This window comes from Haliaeetus albicilla, chromosome 5 (assembly GCF_947461875.1).
Source record: "Haliaeetus albicilla chromosome 5, bHalAlb1.1, whole genome shotgun sequence".
NCBI classification, from domain to species: Eukaryota; Metazoa; Chordata; class Aves; order Accipitriformes; family Accipitridae; genus Haliaeetus; species Haliaeetus albicilla.
Genome location: NC_091487.1, coordinates 8,235,876 through 8,255,085, shown reverse-complemented (window position 1 = coordinate 8,255,085; position 19,210 = coordinate 8,235,876). Strand labels below are relative to the sequence as shown.

Genomic DNA, 19,210 nt, shown 5'->3' with positions numbered 1-19,210 from the left:
GTCCTTCAGTACTTAATTCGGTCTGAACTGCATTTTAAACAGCATCTCATCTGTTGGACCTGCTTGTGTTAGTGAAGAGTTGTGCTATTCTGTGTATCCAATAGAACAGCAAATTAGGGAAACCTTTTCCATCCTAATCAATTAGTCATGTAAGATGTAACCACTTTCCAAATAAGTGCTGGAGTAGCAGCCGTGTTACTTGTTATGAAAGGTTTGTGTGTCAGCAGATTCTGCATCTATGTTATGTTTTCTGCAAAGCCAGCAGCAAATCCTAATAAAACTTAATGCAAGAAAACATTGCCAGCGTGGTGATAGGTTGAGATTAACTGCACTAAAAAGAGGCAATTCTATGCTAAGTTTTTTAACTTTTCTGAAGAGTCACTATTATAAACATACCAATTTAAGGACTTCTTTCTGCTTCTGTGAAAATCAATATGAAAACTTGCACAGAATTAAACTAAAGAAGAAAAACTGGACAGCCAGCTACCACTCATCCTAAGCCTGGACAGCTAAGCTGTGCATAGGCCACGTTAGCACTGAGCTCAGTGGAAAGCTGCACTGGTGCAAAAATATTTAGCTGAATTAGATGTTTACTGTGGAATCTATGTGGTTATCCTGCAGAACTTTTGCCTCAGTAGTTATGAAAAGGGACTCATAATGATTTTTTTTCCTCCCATTGCAGTTAGACATACCTTGAAGGATAATGTGTATGGAAGGGGCAACCATGAGCTGCCTTCCAGAATGGCATGAATGATCAGTTCCTCTGTCGTGTGATGCATCCATAGGTAACTGGTTTTGCTGTACTATATATTGAAATTAAGGTTTCCATGTCAAACCCATCTCTGTGAAGAGAAAGAGTATGCGAGCAAGGGTTGGTGCAGACATGCATCTGGTGTCATCCTTCTCTCTACCCGAAAAGGAGTTTGGGGCAGGTGAATGAAACATCAGGCTGGCAATAAGAGGATCTAAGTCTGATTGTGGGCTCTACCCTCATTTTTTTGCTAGCCCAAATGTTCTGTCTTAGTTTGCTATCTATAGAGCAATATTTTTTTGCCTGTCTTTAGCTCAAACTGAACCATGTAGGTATATGTACATATAGGTATAGTGTCTTCATTGCCAAAACTTTCTGGCTTTCCAGTAATACGAGTTTTAACAAGTTATGTTTAAACTCAACATTTAACCCCCTGCTGAGTTCTAATGACAATTTCTAAAAAAAAAAATCACAGCTGAGCTGAGCCCTGGTATAAGTAATTTCATTCTCAAAGACAGTTTTTATAAACAAGTGCATATAAATAGGTTTAAAATTGAAAAACCCCTTGTTCTTAACTACATCACTGTTGTTATAACATTTTACCCAAAACATATAAAATGCTTAACTTAGACTACCTACATTAGAAGCAAACGTTGTGTTTAAAGCATTTTTCTGTGGGTTTTTTTGTGGTTTTTTTTTAAGTTCATAATTTTCAGGACAATTTACTGTCATCCACTTATGTCGATGCTTCAGCTGCCAAAAAGTCTTGAGATTTTTCTAGTGTACTTGATGCACAATCCTCAGGCTCTCAGAGGCATTCCTATAACAGTTCTGTAGAAGGCTTTTTCTGTAGCTCCCGCTCATTACAGAAGAGGCTCCAGAACCCAACGCGGTTCTCACACAGAGAAAGGTCCAGAGGAGTTGTCAGATGTGGGAATAACTTGTAACACCTCTGGGAAGGAAAATGAAGTGATGGTCTGTCTCAGACTGTCCTACCTGCCACAGCTTTTGCCACGAGCACCACTGATGGCAAGTTGGTCTGTCCTCCCTCCTGCCAGTGCAGCTTTCCTGGCTGCTTTCCACACGTTCATGCTACCAAGTGTGGAAGGAAAAAAAGATTCAACCAAAAAAAAAAAAAAAAGATCAGACCTAGAGCCCCAGCTCCTGGAGTCATAGGATTAGAGACTCTCAGCTTTTACTTCTTTAACAAAGAAAAGTTTCTTTCCTTGAGAGTCCCCCCAAAAGCCTGGAAACATGGTCAGATCATACCCTATGAAGCGATCCACGTCTTTGAGTCTGCAGGAAGCCTGAAGAACAGACCTGATGCAGAAAATGGCTCCATCTTCTAGCAGGGTGCTTGCTTTCCTCCTGTCCCTCATGCGTGACCATGGCTGGAGAAGAAGAGTGGGGGGTATTTGCAGCTCTTCATTTCATACTACCCCGGCTCCCCACTGGTGGGATTGGGACCTGTAGGGTGCAGGGGGGAATATTATGCTGTTTGGGGCCTCTGTTAGACTTAATCCAAACTATTATCCACTGCTGCCTGAAAAAATAGCCCTTTCTGCTGTTAGGATACCACTTATTTCTGAGTTCCCTGCCCTTATGGTGTCAAGGATTTATTGCTGGCTCAAGTAGTCGGAAGACGCCCGCAGGCACTGCATCCTGGAATTAAAAGCAGGTTTTTGTGTATTGTAAACTGGGCCTAGGAAGGACCTGTGAGCCCGTGCAGCCTTTGCCTCTGTTATGGATTTCCTCAGAGCATGCCTGCAAGGATTTTTTTGGCCTATAAAGACTTTAGGATTAGTCAAAAAGGCCAAGAGAAACAGAAGATGCTTCCGTGAGGTGCTTTTGGCTGGGCACCACTTTAAATGCAAAACACTTCTTCTAAGATATAACCATGGATTGTTTCCTTTTCTGTGATGATTCAGCTATTGGCAAAAATAACCCAAAGAGTATGATTTTGAAGCACGGGAATACTCTGTAATCCCATCTTCACATGATTGTTATTTCAGGCATTACCTGTTTGTGGGTAGAAATATTTTCCCCTTAAAAAAAAAAAAAAAGGCAAGACGAGAAGAACATCAGTCTGTTTTTCTTGGCTTTCTGTAATTAATCCGGTGATTTATCTCTGTAAAGTCTGACAATAAATTATTGGTTCCTATCAGCTTATTTCTCAGGAAGAAACCCTGGAAGGGGATGTTGCCGCAGGCTCATTAGAGCTGCGTGTGATTAACCTCAGTGCTGACATTTGCTGTCCTTATGCTGGTATAACATTTCCTCCCCTTATTCCACATACCTTTTTGACCTACTGAACACCAACCATTTACACCACTGACTTCTGTGACTGTGCCCCATTCATCCTTGTCCCAAACCTTGCTTCTCAGGCATCTGTAAGCTGCCGTACTCTGGTACTGGTCTTACTGGGTTTTTTGGTTACCTCAGAGGACTCTTTCCTCCTCTCCTTTCCAAGCAGGAGTTTGAGGTTCCCACCTTTTCTCTCTTGAAAGTCTCAAAGACATGAAAACTTTCACTTCTATCGCTGTATGTTTCTTACCCATAAATGTGCCGCAGCATCTGTAATGATTTCCTTGCAGGGTTAGATATATGAACGCTGTACCCTTGAAAAGAAGGAATTTCCTTTCTTTCCAGGGAGAAAGTCCACTGGAGTCTTGGTTTGGACCTTGCAGCACCTGCCTGGTGCTGTGATAATGGACTTTGAAAGTTCTGATGCTGTAAAATTCGAGCTGTTATTTTAGGTCATTTCAGAAGCTTTAATGGCTCCCCGTGACTGCACATCTGGACTGATGATAACTGAAGCACAGACTTTGCAGGTGAAGGAATATGGGGAAAGAAAAGTTAATAGAATGATAATATTTTAAAGGCTTTTTTCCCAAGTGTCAGATTCAGGCTTAAGAAAAGCCCGTGGAAAAGTAAAGTTGGGGTTTCTAAGCACAGCAAAGTGAGGCAATGCCTATATGATGATTGGGTTGCTTCTGCCCTTATGTCTAGTCATTGCAACAGTCTTCAGTTACATTCCCCACAATATTTCATATACGTGTGTGTATATACATCTCCTCCACTGGCTTCCAACTTCTGTGCGGCTTTGGCCTGTAATACCTTTGGCGTGCTCATTAGAGAAAATGAAATGTATGAAGCAAAAAGGTAAGATCTATAAAAAGTCTTAGGTTAAAAGCAAACAAGACCTGGAATTGTTAAATCTGTTACAGGGTTCTTCCATGAAGCTGTGCAAGTCAGTTGAACCTAGTGTCTCTCAGAGCCCATTATTCCTATTTTTCTCATAAGCTCATGGGAAACGCACAGTTTGTGATCTGGAGAAACGCTTTGCTCTCGCAACCATAATTGAAGTCACCGGACACTGAACATGTAATCTTCTGCTAAAATGGGACTCCTCTGCTATAGGATCCTGGCTGTCTCAAGCTGGGCACTATGAATTACCAGACAATTTTGACCTTAATCTCACTGGGCCCCAGTTTCCTGTCTGATCCCTGTAGGACAAGGTAAAATGCCGAAGACGTTCATTGATGCCTACAAAGCACCAGCAGATTAGTGATGAGCACCACAAAGAAATTAATCATGCCATACTTGAGCAGAGGTTGGCTGGTGTCCCAGGAATAGGGCACAGGGCCATGTTGAATGAGAAGTATAACGGGGAAAGACTTAGCCATTACCCGTTCACTGAGCCCCACCCTGAGTGTATCCTAGGCGCACAATACGCAGGAAGCCTTAATTTTTCCTAATTCCTGTGTGCTCAACTCAGCTATCCAGCCCTCTCAATGCTGTAGTCTCACATGAGTTCTGCACCCCTTTGCTTTGGACTGCCAAAGGGATCCATAACTTCCAGGTCTAGTTGTCCAGACTTGCGCAACACAACAGAGAATGAATTCTCATCGGTGCCAAATCAGATACCAGCAAGTACTTTGGCTCTGAGGTTTCACTGATATTTTCCATCAATTTTTATACCAATAGCAACAACTTTGGTCAAGTCTTTATTGATTTCCTTTCTGTCAAACTGCTTTTTCGAATTTCTAATGGGAGAGGAAGCAAATGACAAAAAAATAGGAAAGAAACTGTAATTTATCCCCCCCCCCTTTTTTTTTCCCCTAAGTATTCTTTCTTGATATTATCAGCTGTTGGTATGAGCAGAGGTATTTCCTCCTTTCTGAAGGCTACTGTCCAAACCAAATGAAGAAATGCTGCCACTTGTATAAGCAGATCTGATGGCATCCCCTCAGTAACTTTTGAACTCAGATTTCACTTGCATGGTGTAAGGGACAGTGGGCTCACAGATGCTTGCTTCCTGCAGATTTCTGACCAGTCCCACACACACTTCTTGGGTGGTGTTTCGGAGCCAGTAAAAGAGAATTGACCTTACAGTCCTCCCTGCTGAGGAGAAGAAAGTTGCAGTACAAGCTCACCTGTTGTCCCACTCCAGTTTGTGACACAGGTGTACTTTAACCATGGAGAAAGATTTACTAAGGACCTCATGCCTTATGGATACCAGAAAAGTCTCTTTTATCACATTCTTCTGTGCAGATCCTCTGGGCTTTAAGGAGCAAACTCTACCTGCTTTTCCTGCAGTTAGAATGCTTCAAACATCTCCCTCTGGCACCTGTTTCCCACTTGAGCCCTTGTTTCAGCAATATACCGGGAAGTCATGAAACACAAATCCATTGGAAATCAAACATTGTTAGTTTTGGAGTTCATAGCCCAATTTGTAAAAATTGTGCTTTTTATAACCAAAGCTTGTGGTCATTTTGATTATGATTTTTAGAATGGGAAGTCTTCTGTGTGCACCTGTGTTAGAAAACAGCCAAGGGTATCCCATCACTCAGTTCTGCTCACAATATTTTTAGACCTATGTGGGTGGGTCTCATTGAGTGCCCAAGATGGTCCCAGGGAACCTGACTCACCTTATTACATCCAAACGCTGAAAGCAAAGGCGATGTGAATCAGTTCAGCAGCTCGCGTGTTTTAGTGACTCGGGCCATTGGGGTGGACCAGTGCCTGACCTGTTTATGCTGGCCTGTGCCTCCCTCCTCTTCTAGGAGCCCCCTGAGTCCCCAGTGACAATTTTTCAATTCATAAATTTATGGAAGATACATTTAAAGCTCTATGCTGTGGATAAGAACCAGTTCAGAAATGTTTAATAGTCCCTGAAGTAAAATAACCCTCTCCTGTAGGTTTGGATTCAAAGGGGCAGCTCCTCACTGGATGCAGCTGAATTTTATAGCGTGCACTGTCTCCACTTGCTGTAGGAGTTGATATTTGCCCGCTGCTCAGTGGATGTGGGGTGTCATGCCTTTTGTAGAAATACCAGTAAAGAGGTAAATCACCCTGAGCAGGTGTTTCAAATTTCAGAAGAAAAGAAATGGTGAAGCAGAAGAGGAAGGAATTGTGATTACTCTTTTACCCTGGCACAGCAATGTGCTCATTCCCTTTTAGCCTTTTTTCCTTTTAGGAAAGAAAGCCAGTTTCTTTGCTTAAAGAACTAAAGTTTGAAAGCTGGGAAGAAAGAAGAACTAGGAATCCTCTGATCTCCCATCAGGAATCTCGTTATGTTTAGCTTAGACTTTTTTTTTAATGTTTTAACAACTAACTATTTCCCTAAAATTCAAACTGTGTTGACTTACCTGTTCTGGGATAAAAAAATAAATGCATTTTGAATGACAGTGAATTTTCTGCCACATTTAAGAGCAGCTGGTTGAGACTGGAGTATTTTTCATTTGGAAAGAAACTGCTTAGCTGCCTTTTTCCTACTTACACTGACCTCAAACCTTTCTGACAGCTTCCTCCATGGTGGATGCTGTTTCCAAGCACAATTTGAAGATCCCCCCCAAAGAAGACAAGAGTCTCTTTGCAGTTCCCAGTTTGCTTTCTTTATCAGACTCTTCTTTTCAAGGTTATCTTTAGCCTCATCCAGCATTTCAGGAAAAAAAGAGGTGTCCTCTGGAGTTTTTCGCTACCTTGATGTAGAGGCAAGCATCCCACCACATGTCCTGCCCTATCAGACATCTGTGATATTTAAAGATATGTTTTTGGAGCTTGTCCCTCTCCATAACCTATTGTTTAATTAGCACCACTGGAAATATAGCAGCAAAACTTAATAGTGGGAGCTGAAGTTGGGGAGATGGAGTAGGGAGGATAGAGTGGCTCTTGGGCATGACTGCCACACCACAATGGAGAAGTTTAGTAGAAAGCGTAAACAAGAAGGGGTTTGATGTGTTAATCAAAAGATTGGGGGGATGAGGTAAGTAGGCAAATCTAGGTTTCAAAATAAGGATGGGAAATGAGTAGAAGAATTCAAATTGGGTTCAAATTGGGTGAAATGGAGGGAATTGGGGAACAGAGGTCCTGGCAATACTGTCCAGACAGATCAGTCACACAGTGTTTGCCTGTGCACAGAGGTTTTTATATGGCTACTGCTCACTGGAAAGAAATGAAGGTGTGTTGCCGTCCACCTGCCAATTACCAGGAGCCAAATTTCCCTGTATCTGGGGCAGAGCTCAGCAGGAGCATCTTTTAAACCACACCACTCTAAGCAAAGTCCTGAAGATTTCAGAACTGGGGGTGGTGGGGGTGAACCAATAAGTGTTTGACAAATAGGGTCCGGTTCACCTCTCAAGCTAGGTTTATATCAGCATTCACAAGCTGACGGAGCTTCTGTATGCTAAGTAATGGAGCTCCTCCTGATTTGCATTTGTTTAAATGAAAGCAGAACCAGACTTTTTTCTTTCAGCAGCTGCCTGCGGGCGGGCTGGCAGGGACAGCAGTCCTGGCACCCAGGTTGAAAGAGCTGCTCCTGCAACAGAGTGAGTTCAGGTGGCCTCAGTGTGACTTGTTGGACCAAGACCGAAGCACGGGAAGGAGGAGGTGCTAATAACAGGCTGGGAAAAAAAAGAGAATTGGTTTTTCTACAGCAGAATAATGTCCTCTGGGAGAAGCACTGCTGCCTGGGCCAGCTATAGGAGTGTGCAGCACACCAGGATGGGCTCTGCGGGGCACGCTCCTGCCCTAGCCAGACAGCGATTTTCCATCTCTTGTTTCCTTCTACGATCCTTTCTAGTCTGTAGCAGCATGCAAAACCAGCGGAGGCAGAAGGAATAGGTGGAGAAATTCCTTCCAGGATTTTACTGTCCATGCCTTTAAAAGACACTGTCCGAGTAATGAAAAGGCTGGAGGGAGAAAGGCGGCTGGGTCAAGAGTAGGGAAAAGCTTACACAGAGATTGATTGGCGTGTGGCGTCTCACTGCATTGACTCATCCGCTCCTTTGGGGCTCCGGCACAGGAGCAACCCGGTAGAGCTGGGGCCCTGAAAAAAAAAATGATGGAAAAGAGGGCTCCAGCCCCAAACCTGCCTCCTGTTGCCTCCCCCTCACAGCCGCTCTCACCGGGAGAGGGAGGAATCCTCCGGAAAAACGGTTGATGGCTTCGTGCGAGGCTGGCATTTTACATGTTACCTTGCGCTTTACCGTTGTCATTCGTGGGCAAAATGCAGCCGCCTTCCGTTATGTCAGATAGCATTTTGTAGCCCGTTTTCCCCCAAACCCCGCCGCTGAGAACGTGGGAACGCCGTCCTAAAAGAGCACGGCTCAGACAAAAATGCCGGGGCTTAGCGGGTTTGGTGGTTTTTTGTTGGTTTTTTTTTTGGTTTGCCTCCCTCAGGGAAACGGGGCAAAACTTCGAAGGGGGTTTCCCGGAGCGCCCTGCTCGGCGACAACCAGGGACCGATGCTCGGCGGGACGCGGCCCCGGGCGCCACCCCGGGTGCCCCCGCCGCGCATCCCCGCTCCGCTCCGCTCCCTCCCGCGCCGCTCCGCCTCCCACCCCCTCCCCGCCCATCTCCCGGTCCCGGGGCGGCCCGGCGGGGCGGGCGCGCAGGCGCGGGGGGGGGGGGCGGGCGAACGGGCGGGCGGCGGCGGCGGCGGCGGCGCCGTTAGCGGCGCGGCCCCAGTCCGCGCTGCAGCCGCCGCGGGGGCGCCACTACCATGAGCGGCCGCGGCCGCCCCTGCGCGACTCACGGGCACCGGGCGCACCAGCCGCCGCCGGCCCCCCCACCCCGCCGCCGCCGCCGCCGCCGCTGTTGCCGCCGCCGCTACCGCGCACCCCCGGCCGCCGAGCCCGGCGCTGCAGGATGCCGGGGGGCAAGAGAGGGCTGGTGGCACCGCAGAACACCTTCCTGGAGAACATTGTCCGGCGCTCCAGCGGTGAGAGATTCCCCTCCCTCCGTCCGTCCATCCCTCCGTCCGTCCGGCCGGCCGCCGCGCCCCGCTGCTGGGGTCTGTGCCAAAGCGGTGCCTTCAAGGAACGGGGTGCGCTGCGCCCCGCTTGGAGCCTGCCCTCCGCCGTCCTTTCCCTGTCCCCCCCCCCTCACTTCTTACATCGTTGTCGGTACTAGGAATTTGTAGCTTTTTTTTTTTTTTTTTGGGGGTGAGCTGCCTCTGAAAATAAGTAGTCATCATTTACGTTTCTAATAGCATGTCGGCTCGTCAGGTCGGTTTTTTTCCTTCTTCTTTAGTTCTCTAATAATTGGGCTTGCAACCCAGTTTTCGTTCAGGTTTGCAATTCTGTGACACTTTCAAGTCCGTGGCAAAGGTACGGGGAAAGAGGGTGAGGCAGTGACTGTGATTTGGAGGATGGTAATCCTGTGGCTGAGCAAATATGTAAAGAACTGTCTGCAGTTGCTCATCTACAGCTCCTCTGTTAGGTGAATATTTACAGGACTGGTTCAGGACTGCATGGCCATCAAATTGTTCCTTGCTGCTGGAGTTTTCTACCTTTTCATCCAGGGCAAAGCACTGATCAAGAGTACTCTATACAGCTCCATTAAAGTTACGATGTGGTTGCAGACGCCGTCTCTCTAGGTGTGTTAAGGCAGATGCTGCTTTAGGCAAGTCTTGTGCTAGTTACGTTCCTTTTTTACGTAGTCTTTGCACTGGCACAGAACTACTGAAGCATATGAGTGTCTGCACAAATGAAGTCCAATAAGAGACCCCTCGACTTTGGATCTGCTAAAAGATACCTCCTTGGACAGCCCAAGTTTAGGGCGACCCTGCCATACCAAAGCACTCCGTGCCAGCGTGCATCTGGGGATGTGAATGGGAAAGGCGGGCAGAGCAGAGCATTGAGAAAAGCTGCCACATGTATTATTAATCAAGACATTAATGTGATGTGCAGTCGTGCTGAAAAGTGTTCCCTTCCACCTTCCTATTGCGCGATTCTGGTTTTACCTCACGTTCATACTAATGTGGTCTGGTGCGCTGGCTTGAAGTTGATTTCGATGGCAGGTAGTGAATTAGTGATTCATTGACTTCTGCAGGAGCAAGAGTGGGATGAGGACTTAGAATTTGTTTTAAAATGTTGTATGTTGAAACGCCAGCCTTGCATTAAACCATCAACCATTTTTTGGGGGGCTTCCTTCCTCCCGCGTTGCCTGTGTCAGTTCTGTGGTCGGCAGCTGGCTCCCTGTCGAGCTCTGTAGCTGCACGATCACGAAGAGCTAGTTTCCCGCAATAGTGTATTTATTTACCAGAACATTAAATGCAAAATTAATTAATAGGGGTTTATGTAGCACTTTCCCTCTGACAATTTCAAAGTGCTGGGTGGAATTTAATTACACTTCACAGCTCCTGTGGAAGAGGACACACAGAAGCATTCCCAATCTGTTCTTCGAATTGTGGCGTAAACGGGGGCTTGAGGCATCGCGGTTGCTTTCCCAAGGTCATGTGGCAAGTCAGTGGCAGAGCTGGGAACACGGTTTGGGATTGCCGTGCTTTTGTATCATGCTCTAATTAAATCACATGTCCTCCCTGGTGAAGGCTCAGTTAAGCTTTGAGATGTCAAAAACTGGAAAAGCTCAGAAGGCTTTCGAACATTGTACTTTAAAAACACGTATCCCCCGCCAGTTTTTAACCTGGTCTAATTTGGGAGCATAAATCTTGCTGATTTGGTCATTCATTCTGCTTTTTCTCTGCCACTGATGGTGCCTAAGCATGGTGCTACAGAGGCAAATCTGCCCCATTGGACAAGAAAGCAAAACATGGATTGGGAATTTGTTTTTAACTCATGTAAGTGGTCGGTGTTGTGCCCTGAAACATGATTTAGTTCTTGGTTTTGTCATCCAGGACATAACCCTATTTGTCCTTTATAGAAATAGTAATTTTCATTGGATTCAGCACTGTTTAATCCAAACTTAATGGTATCCAGTAGAGCACATCTGGTTCGAGTATCTCCTGCCAGTGCTTGGTAGAAGGCAAGGATTTGGTCTGCTGACTGTGCACTGGGTTTTGTTTTTATACTTGGATTCACCAGTTTCCAAGAGATTTTTCATTGACAAGTTGAGGAACAGGATGAAGGAAAGACTGATGATTGGTTTTTAAAATACATCTTCAGCATCCTCAAAAAAAGCCCTTCTATCACCTTTCCTGGTTCAAGAACACTCTCTTTTGAGATTTCTCACACTTAGGGAATCCCACGGCACTTCTTGACCATAAGTCTTCTCTTAACAACCAGGAGAAGGTTTGCAGATGGAGGTAATATCTTCTATTATACAACACGTATGGCTGGAAAACTTAGACAGGTATTTCGGCAGATAGGCTGTGCTTCAGGTGAAATGGAAGCAGTAGTTTCAAAATGAGATGTAGGTGGAGACAAATTACTCGGAATTGCCAGAGGTGGATCTGAATAACAAAATTTATAGACAAAATTGCAATAATTTTAAAAAGGAGCAAGTCAGAACTGGCATAGTGGGAACCCGGTGTGCAGACTTAGTACGGTGGTGAGCCTGCTGCTAAAAACAATCATATATTCAATTTTTAGCATTATCTATGCATTTTGTCTTTAGGAATGTTGTGAACCTTTCCACCCCAGCTTTGGCTACAAATGAGATTAAAATTGTGGGAGAAACATTCATGGTGAGTTAGTCAGGAGCAAAGCATCAAAGAGCTGAGCAGAAAGGAACGGGGAGGCTGTGGCTCTTCTGCCCTCCGTATGGAGTGGTGGGATTTCTGGGCTGCTCTGCCGGACGTTCCTCTCCCAGCCAATGTGTTTGGGAAGGATGGAGCAACTGCCAAAGCAATGAGGGGGGTCCCATGATGTCCCTTTGTCTGGAGAACCTCTCTTTGAGAGATGACTTTACACCTTGGAGCTTGTGAAGTGTTTTAGAGCAGCGGCATACTTGGCTTTTTGGACAGCAGCACGTTGCAGGTGCTCCCCAAAGTATTTGGTGGTGGACGGTAACCTCAAAGCTGCTTCGTGGGTTCTTTGCCCACACCACAGCTGAGCTCCACTCGAGGAGAGACAAAGTCTGCAGGGAGAAGCGGGGTCTGTCGTTAGATCAACTGCTGTGGTTGGTAAAAAGGGACGAGCCCTTAGGACACACAGACCTATCTTCAGGGTAATCTCAGTGCACTCTCTGCAATTTTTTTTTTTTTTCTTTTAAAGCACAGTGAAAATTCATCAAGTAAAGGCCTTATCTGAGGCTCACAAAGATTGATATGATCTCGCTACAGCCTTGACTGTGCCCTGGATCTTAAGAACACCAGGTGTTTTGCTGAGCTCAAAGAAGAAGTGGTTTGTGAGAGCACTGGGTTAAATCACATTAAGGTGACTGCCTTTTACTGCCATTAGTATTTTGGACTTTTAATAAGGGCCTTCCTTAGGGCAATGTTATCTCCTAAGATGTTCTCAGCAGTCTGTGCCCGTTATTACTAATGTTATTGGTTGCTTCTTCAGTGCATTCAGAGCTCCTGCTGATACTGACCTCAGCTCAGCATCGTGGAGGTGCAACGGGTACAGGATTTGGCAAGTCTCTAGAGCAGGGCTGGGCGTCATGGACCTGGCCCACATGCAGAGCCAGCCAGCAAGTTGAGCCACGCACGCAAGGGCAGGGAAATGTGTCTGTCTTGCCTGTCTGTCTTCACCCTTCACATATTCTAGCAGCAAAAGCGTTAAGCTTGTATTAATGGCGTAACTGCTTTTGTGGTGGAGGATGAGTTTGGGAAAAGGTTAACTCTGGGACTTTGTGGCAATATGCAGTAAAGAGTGCTAACAGTCTGGGAGAGGGGCCTAATTTAGTGGAATACTATATATAGTCTTATCTATATGATAAAAGTCATCATTATTGGTTATTGTTTCTGTTGCAATAACTCTTAGAAGCTTCCTTGGGAAAATGGGTCTTTCAGGTCTTTCACAAATGTATTTTGACACTTGGGCTGAAATCTTTGCTCCATAAGGCTTACATGGGAATTTTACCATGAGCTTTAATGAAGCTAGCATTTAATTCCTGGCCTTTTTCAGCTTCGCGCCATGTTCCTACAAAGCAGTTCCTTCAGACAGAGCTTTACGCCCTGCTGGGTCCCTTTGACTTCAGTGGGCAAAAGGATCAGCCGTATTTACAGGTGACTGTGTTGTCAAGGCAGATTACCCAGGAAGGGGGACGGAAGCGAGTGTCACATTGTAGCACTAAGACACCTTTTTAATTTTTATTACACTGGTATTATAGAAAAAAAAAAAGTGTCTATTGTCTTTCCTGTCCTTCTTACTAGCCCATGTAGCGTACCTGATGTCTTACAGGCAGGGTGACAAAACATCGTTGTTCTCATGGGACATGATACGTGTAGGCTTCTCTCCCCTGAATTCAAACAAGCTGCATTTTCATCTGATCCAAATTAATTTACACATGCTGCAGAGAGAAAGTTCTTTAAAGCAAGTTACTTCAAGTTTACAGGATGTCTGTCTTTGGGGATCCTCTGAAAAAAATGCAGACCTCAGCACTTCCCTAAATCTCTGCATAAAGACACTATAAACTGTGGGGTGAAAGTTTCCATCCTCTAGTTCAGTTGACTGCGGAGAAGTGACCGAAGGGATGACCAAGGAGCTTGTGTCGTTAGGGCTCGCTTTGGCATTCGAAGGGCACAGGGTTCCTTTTGCAGTTTCTACGACTGCAGGGGGCCAGCTGATATGTAAATCAATGCAAAGTGGATTTTTACACTAAGAAGCATTACTCGATGACATTTTTGAGGAGTTTTCAATTGCAAGCGCCCCCCTTTCCTTACCCTTCGAGTTGGTTTGCTGAATGCAGAAAGGTTAAGCAAGCTGACTGCTGCTGAAATCGGGGGGAGTTTTACACGGTCTAAAATTTTTTATATGTGTTTTTTACAAAACCCCACCTGACTATGGCAGCTCCATACCATCATATTAATTTAGAAACCCAAATAATGCCGTATGGTTAGCTAAAGGAATAGCTGGGTTTCCTTGAGGTCTGGTCAGCTGCTTTGTAAATTCTGGGTCTTCTCTTTCTAGTATTTGTTTCGGTGCGTATCGGTGGCGGTGGGATGGAGCGACGTTGTTCTCTTCTGGGGGAAGCTTGAGCGCTGCTGAGCGCTTGCCACAAGAGGTCACTGCAAGAGTTGTTGCGTTCCCAGGATAATGTTTAAATCTGAGCGAGAGGAGAAAAATGAAATTATTGATTTTTTTTTTTTTTTGAGTAAACATCCAGGGTTTTTTATTGCTATTGGAAGGAGTGTACAGCCAAAGAATAATGTCAGGAAGTTAAGTGAGCTGCAGAAATACATTTAATTAGCCTGTTTAACAGGGTACTGTTCGGTGGTTAACCGGGATTTTAAGTTATTCTCCTGGAAAGCTAAGGGAATAGGATTTTCTGGTTTGATAAAATAAAGTAATAGAGGAAGATTTTGGAGTTAGCACTCATAATAACCCGCTTTTCAGAAAAAAGTTTGGTACTTGTTTAATCAGCACACTCAGTGACTGGCTATTTGAAGTGCCAAGCCCCCGGTAACCCAGATAGCCAGGGCCTGATCCTGCACCCACGCGTGGCAGTGGGAGGGAGTCCAACTGCTGGCTTCCAAATAGCCCCTTAGGAGACTCACCTGAAACAGCACCTCGGTGCTGGGCTGGGATCCGTCCTGTTGTTAGTTTTGCTTTAGGAGCAAAGAGGAGAGCACGGGAGAGACAGATGATCCTCTGCCAAAACAGGTTTTTTGAGATACAGCCAGGCTCTGTGAAGCTGCAGCCAGGACTAGCTTTGGGCTGAGTGTTTGCAAGAGGAGCCCCCACGTCTGAACAACTACTGTTACAACAATTTTCTCATCTGGGCATGTGAAGCAAGCGCTCTTGTTTGTATAAAGCTAGAAATCTGATTTTTGGTTGCTTCCCGAGGGTGCCTGTGTGCCTCAAGCCAGAGCTACGGTGTGCTCCAGTTTAAATTTAGTTTTTCTAGATCTGTGTTGTGTTCTGCATAATTTTAATAGAAAACAGATTCAGTGTTGGCATTTAGATGATAACTGGGATAGGTGAGGATTAGTTTAACTCTAGGATAAACGAATGTGTGGGGGAGAAACTGTGACCAGGATTGTATGAAATGTCATTTTGCAGGCAACTCATAGGGACAATCTCTTGTCCTTATTGATTCAAAACTCTTCCTGGGGTCAGTGACGTTGTGCCACAATAAAGACAGGGGACCGCGCTGTTTGTGGGCTTTCACATTCAGAATGATTTAAATTAATTTTTTAAGTTTTCAGGAGGTAAATTCCAGGCAGACCCTAATCTTTCTTCTTGAGCTCGCTTGCTAAATTGCTGAAAGCTGCTGTGTTCCCAGCTAAGTGACTTACACGTGGATTTAATATTTCAGCCAATGCTGGATTATTTATCTTTTGTTTTATTTGAGGAGCACTTATTTGGGGCAGGAAATAGATCATTTTAGCATAGTCGGTATGGTGGCATCTTGCTCTGGGTTTAGCCCTCTTTGCATTTTCATAATATGAGTATTAAATGAAAACAACACTGGTACAGAAAGGTGACGTAAAGAGTTAGTCCTTTGAGAGATTTTTTTTCAGGCAAGCAACGCTTAATGTGCTGGATAAATTGGATGACACTGATGTTTTGCATGCTTTAAAGACACCGGGGAAATAACAGCTTTGTTAGAAAACAGTGATGTGGTTTACTATAAAGTAAGGAGCACGAAGTGCCGGCGGAGGTTGCTGCTTCAAGCCCAGCGGTTTGTCTGCAGCCGACCCCAGAGCCGGAGGGATGTTGGTGCCCGTGGAGGCCGATTGCGGAGGGCACTGCCCTCCAGAAGGGTTTAGGATTTTCCCTTGTGCTCTGTTGGGATGCAGTACGGCTCGAGCATGTGGTTGGAGTCACTGCAAACAACACCGGTAGAACTCTGTATTATCAGGGACGAGGCTTGCTCAGGAGAGCTAAAAGAAAATAAAAAAATGAGAACGTTTTTTAGGACCCCCCCCTCCCCAATACACACACACACACGAGGAGCCCCATGAGTTTTCCAAGATGGTTTAAACAAGACTGCAGCAATATGCTGACCCTGTGTAGTTGTAAGGAGAGTCAGCTGACAGCAGTTTAAGTGGTTTGGGGCTTTTATAAGACAGCATTAGCAAAAAAGGCAAATTCCAGACATTTCACAGACCCTGTCAGGTCCGGGCTGCATTTGCTCTGCAATGGAGGGGTGGTAATTCTGCAGGACAGCTCTGTGTAAAGTTGCTTGAGTTAGGAGGTTATTCCTAGATGGAAACATTGCTACTTTTTATTATTATAATAATTATTATTACTTGTGTTCTGCCACTGCTTCATTTTTTTAAAACATCTTTTCAATGGTGACTTATCTAAGAAGATTAGTTGCCTGTTTTCTTGGGATGAGATGGAATTCTGAAATGGTGATTTAAACAATTTTGGTTACAAGTGGTACCCAGGCATTCTTGAGAAAAGATGATTAGAGACAATGTTTCTCACTTGGCTAAGCATATCTCCTGGAATGATTTAGCTGTTCTTGCTCTCCTGTGATTACATAACATGAATTTTACCCTGCTTTGGGCATTTTTTTTTGTTAAAAAAAATTGCTTGCACACTGTGGTCTTTTTTTTTTTTTTTTTTAAACAAAACAAGGCTCAGCACTGTGTTGAGTATTAGCTACTGCAAGATAGAGTAAGATTAAAGGCTTGCTGCTCTAAAGCATAGGCTGCATTTATACAAAAGTCTTTTTACAAAACAGAAGTGCAGCAACAGCAAATACAGTGCCGTTAACAATTGTTTTCCTCAATTGTGTTTTCCAACCTGAAATTTTGCTAACTGTATGCTGCTAATACCCCAATTCCTTGCCATCAGTATTAAACCTTGTAAATAGGAGAGTTATATTAGCTAATAAAAAGCCTGCTGAATTCCTAAGAGGAATCTAGCAAGTCTGAGACAGGCGAGCCCCTGCTTCCCTGCTCTTTTATAGGCAGACACTGGTGTTTAGACATGGCCAGTTAAAGAACTTATGCAACCTACAGATTTGTGATTTGGGCTCTCTGCAATGTATCAGAGAGGGAAACGGGTGGAGAAAATGATTGGTGAAGGCAAAGACATCAAGACAAGCTTAGAAATAATAAAAATTGACTTTTATCTCTAAGGAAATGGGAAGTGGAATTGCATTGTCAGTGCATCGGAGAAAACCAAGCAAGGATGAATGCATTACCAGACATTTCAGGCTAATCATCATGTAAGTTTTGAAGTTAGCTGCACATTAATGTTTTCAGTCTGAGATATCACCACATGGTAATATGGATCACAGTTGCATAGAGTTTCACATACTGGATCGACCATTGGCTCTCAGATTTACTGTCCTACTTTCAGCAATGGCCAATGTCTAGCGGACCAGGGGAAAAATTCCCAGCCTCCTTAGTAAAATACTTGTCAGATTGGGTGCTGCTGTACATGGAGAGAGAAGACTTTCCTTTCTGGGCCACAGCACGGATATTGCACAAGTTTTAGTTACCAGTGTCTTACTGCAGAATGCGAGCTGTATTTATGCATTGCCATCCATAACTTTGGCTATCCTTGGCAATCCCTGTTGTGATACTACTCGTTCAGTGAAGTTGTGGTGTACTTAAAAACTGAGTAAATCCAGGTGTTCTGGTGTAGGCGTAGTGGCTGAATTCACTGTTGTCCAGTTGTTATTAGCTAAACTCTGTTAAGAAAGACGTACCCTTGAGAACACCTCTAATATAATATATTCTTTAAAAAAACCCTAGCTTGCAGAATATAGCTGTTGTGTATTGAATCCCAACAGGAAGACAGCTGTGGAGATCCCAGTGCTGGTGTCCTTACTATGCTCACCACCCTGCAATTTGCAGACCTTTTGTTGGCTCCTTTCCTTTTTCTTCTGAAGAAGGCACAAAACACCAGTCTTACCTGTTGAAGACTAGAGCAGGCAAGGAGAGCTGGCTTCTCCCATGAAGGGAGTCTAAGCCTGGGTCTGTCTTGCAGAAGGCTTCTGCCCTGGGTGGGGGCAGTCCTTGGTGTGTGGCATTGCTGGGCTCATGCCCATGCTTTAGAGAAGAGTGATTGTGTAAAAGTCCTTTGGCTCACTCCAGAAAAGATCTTTGGTATGAATTAGCCAATGTGGAGTGTGGGCCATCAGGGGAAGGGGAGGACCGGTGCTGAACCTGGGGTTTGATAATGGAGGAGCACCCAGTGCTTGCCTGCAGCAACGCTGGTGGGACACGTCCCTGGGCTGCCGTGAGGGGACTAGCTGTGGTCGGGGTGCGTGTCCTCCCTGTTGCATGCAACGAGTATGGATGCGTCTCGGGACGGAGCGAGTCAGTTGGCAGCCTGTAGGCAGGTCTGTAGCACACTTGTCTTGCACTATACCTGATCTGCTTGAATGAAGACTTGGATTGTGCTAAGAGGCTGCTACGGGACTTTGCTACAGAATCACTGCAGCAGGGCACTGGGGGACGTCAAGGTCCCCTTGGCTGAGGGTCCTTGCTTTGGAGCTGCTGGCAAAGGAGGCCAGGAGGAACGTGCAGCCAGTTGTGTTTGGAAGGGAAAAGATTTGTCTTTGGTGTTAGGCTGCCCTATGGCAACTGGAGGTGGAGAAGAAATGAGTTTTTTCCAACCCTTGTCTCTTATGCCAGGTTTCAAGCAGCCAGCTGGAAATTGAACAGAGTGGAATTTGCCATAGTCAGACTGATGGAGGTCTTAACCCAAGGCACAACTGTGATTGACCTTTCTTAGTGAGAAGGCTCTAACGGAGTTGTAGAAATGTGGAAGTCAGGCATGCAGATGGATTTAGTCCAGGACTGGCTGTTAGGACTCAGCCTCAGGGGAGGTAACTGCAGAAATGGACTTTCAGGAGTGGTAAGTGGTGATGACGTGATATAAAGCAGTCTCTTCCCCAACTATGCAAAATCCTAGAAACCCTAAGGTTGTATTCTCTACTAAGTAGTCTCTGTTGTTGATCAAGGTTAGGCTCCAAAATGGAGATGTGTTAGAGAATATACAAGGAGTCACAGCAGAGGACTCAGAGCAAAAACTCCTCCATGTCCCTTTGCACTCTGCAATTTTAAAAAATTATGCCAAAAAAAAGAAGTTCTCTCAAAGTGTCCTGTCACCCAGTATGCAGTTTGGATGTTTACAGCTGGGT

At 45.1% G+C, this 19,210-nt stretch overlaps 1 protein-coding gene across 2 annotated transcripts in view; it reads left to right on the top strand.

Annotated features, from left to right (window-relative positions):
• The first annotated feature begins 8,737 nt into the window (after window positions 1–8,737).
• The window catches only part of KCNH5 (potassium voltage-gated channel subfamily H member 5), a 172,435-nt gene continuing 161,962 nt past the window's right edge, over window positions 8,738–19,210 (top strand). Inside the window, exon 1 of one of the 2 annotated variants that reach the window (XM_069783228.1) lies at window positions 8,738–8,975. In XM_069783228.1, coding sequence (XP_069639329.1) covers window positions 8,903–8,975 — 73 coding nt within the window. In that variant the 5' untranslated portion in view covers window positions 8,738–8,902. The remainder of the gene's footprint in view (window positions 8,976–19,210) is intronic. The other variant, XR_011324618.1, reaches the window with a different exon arrangement.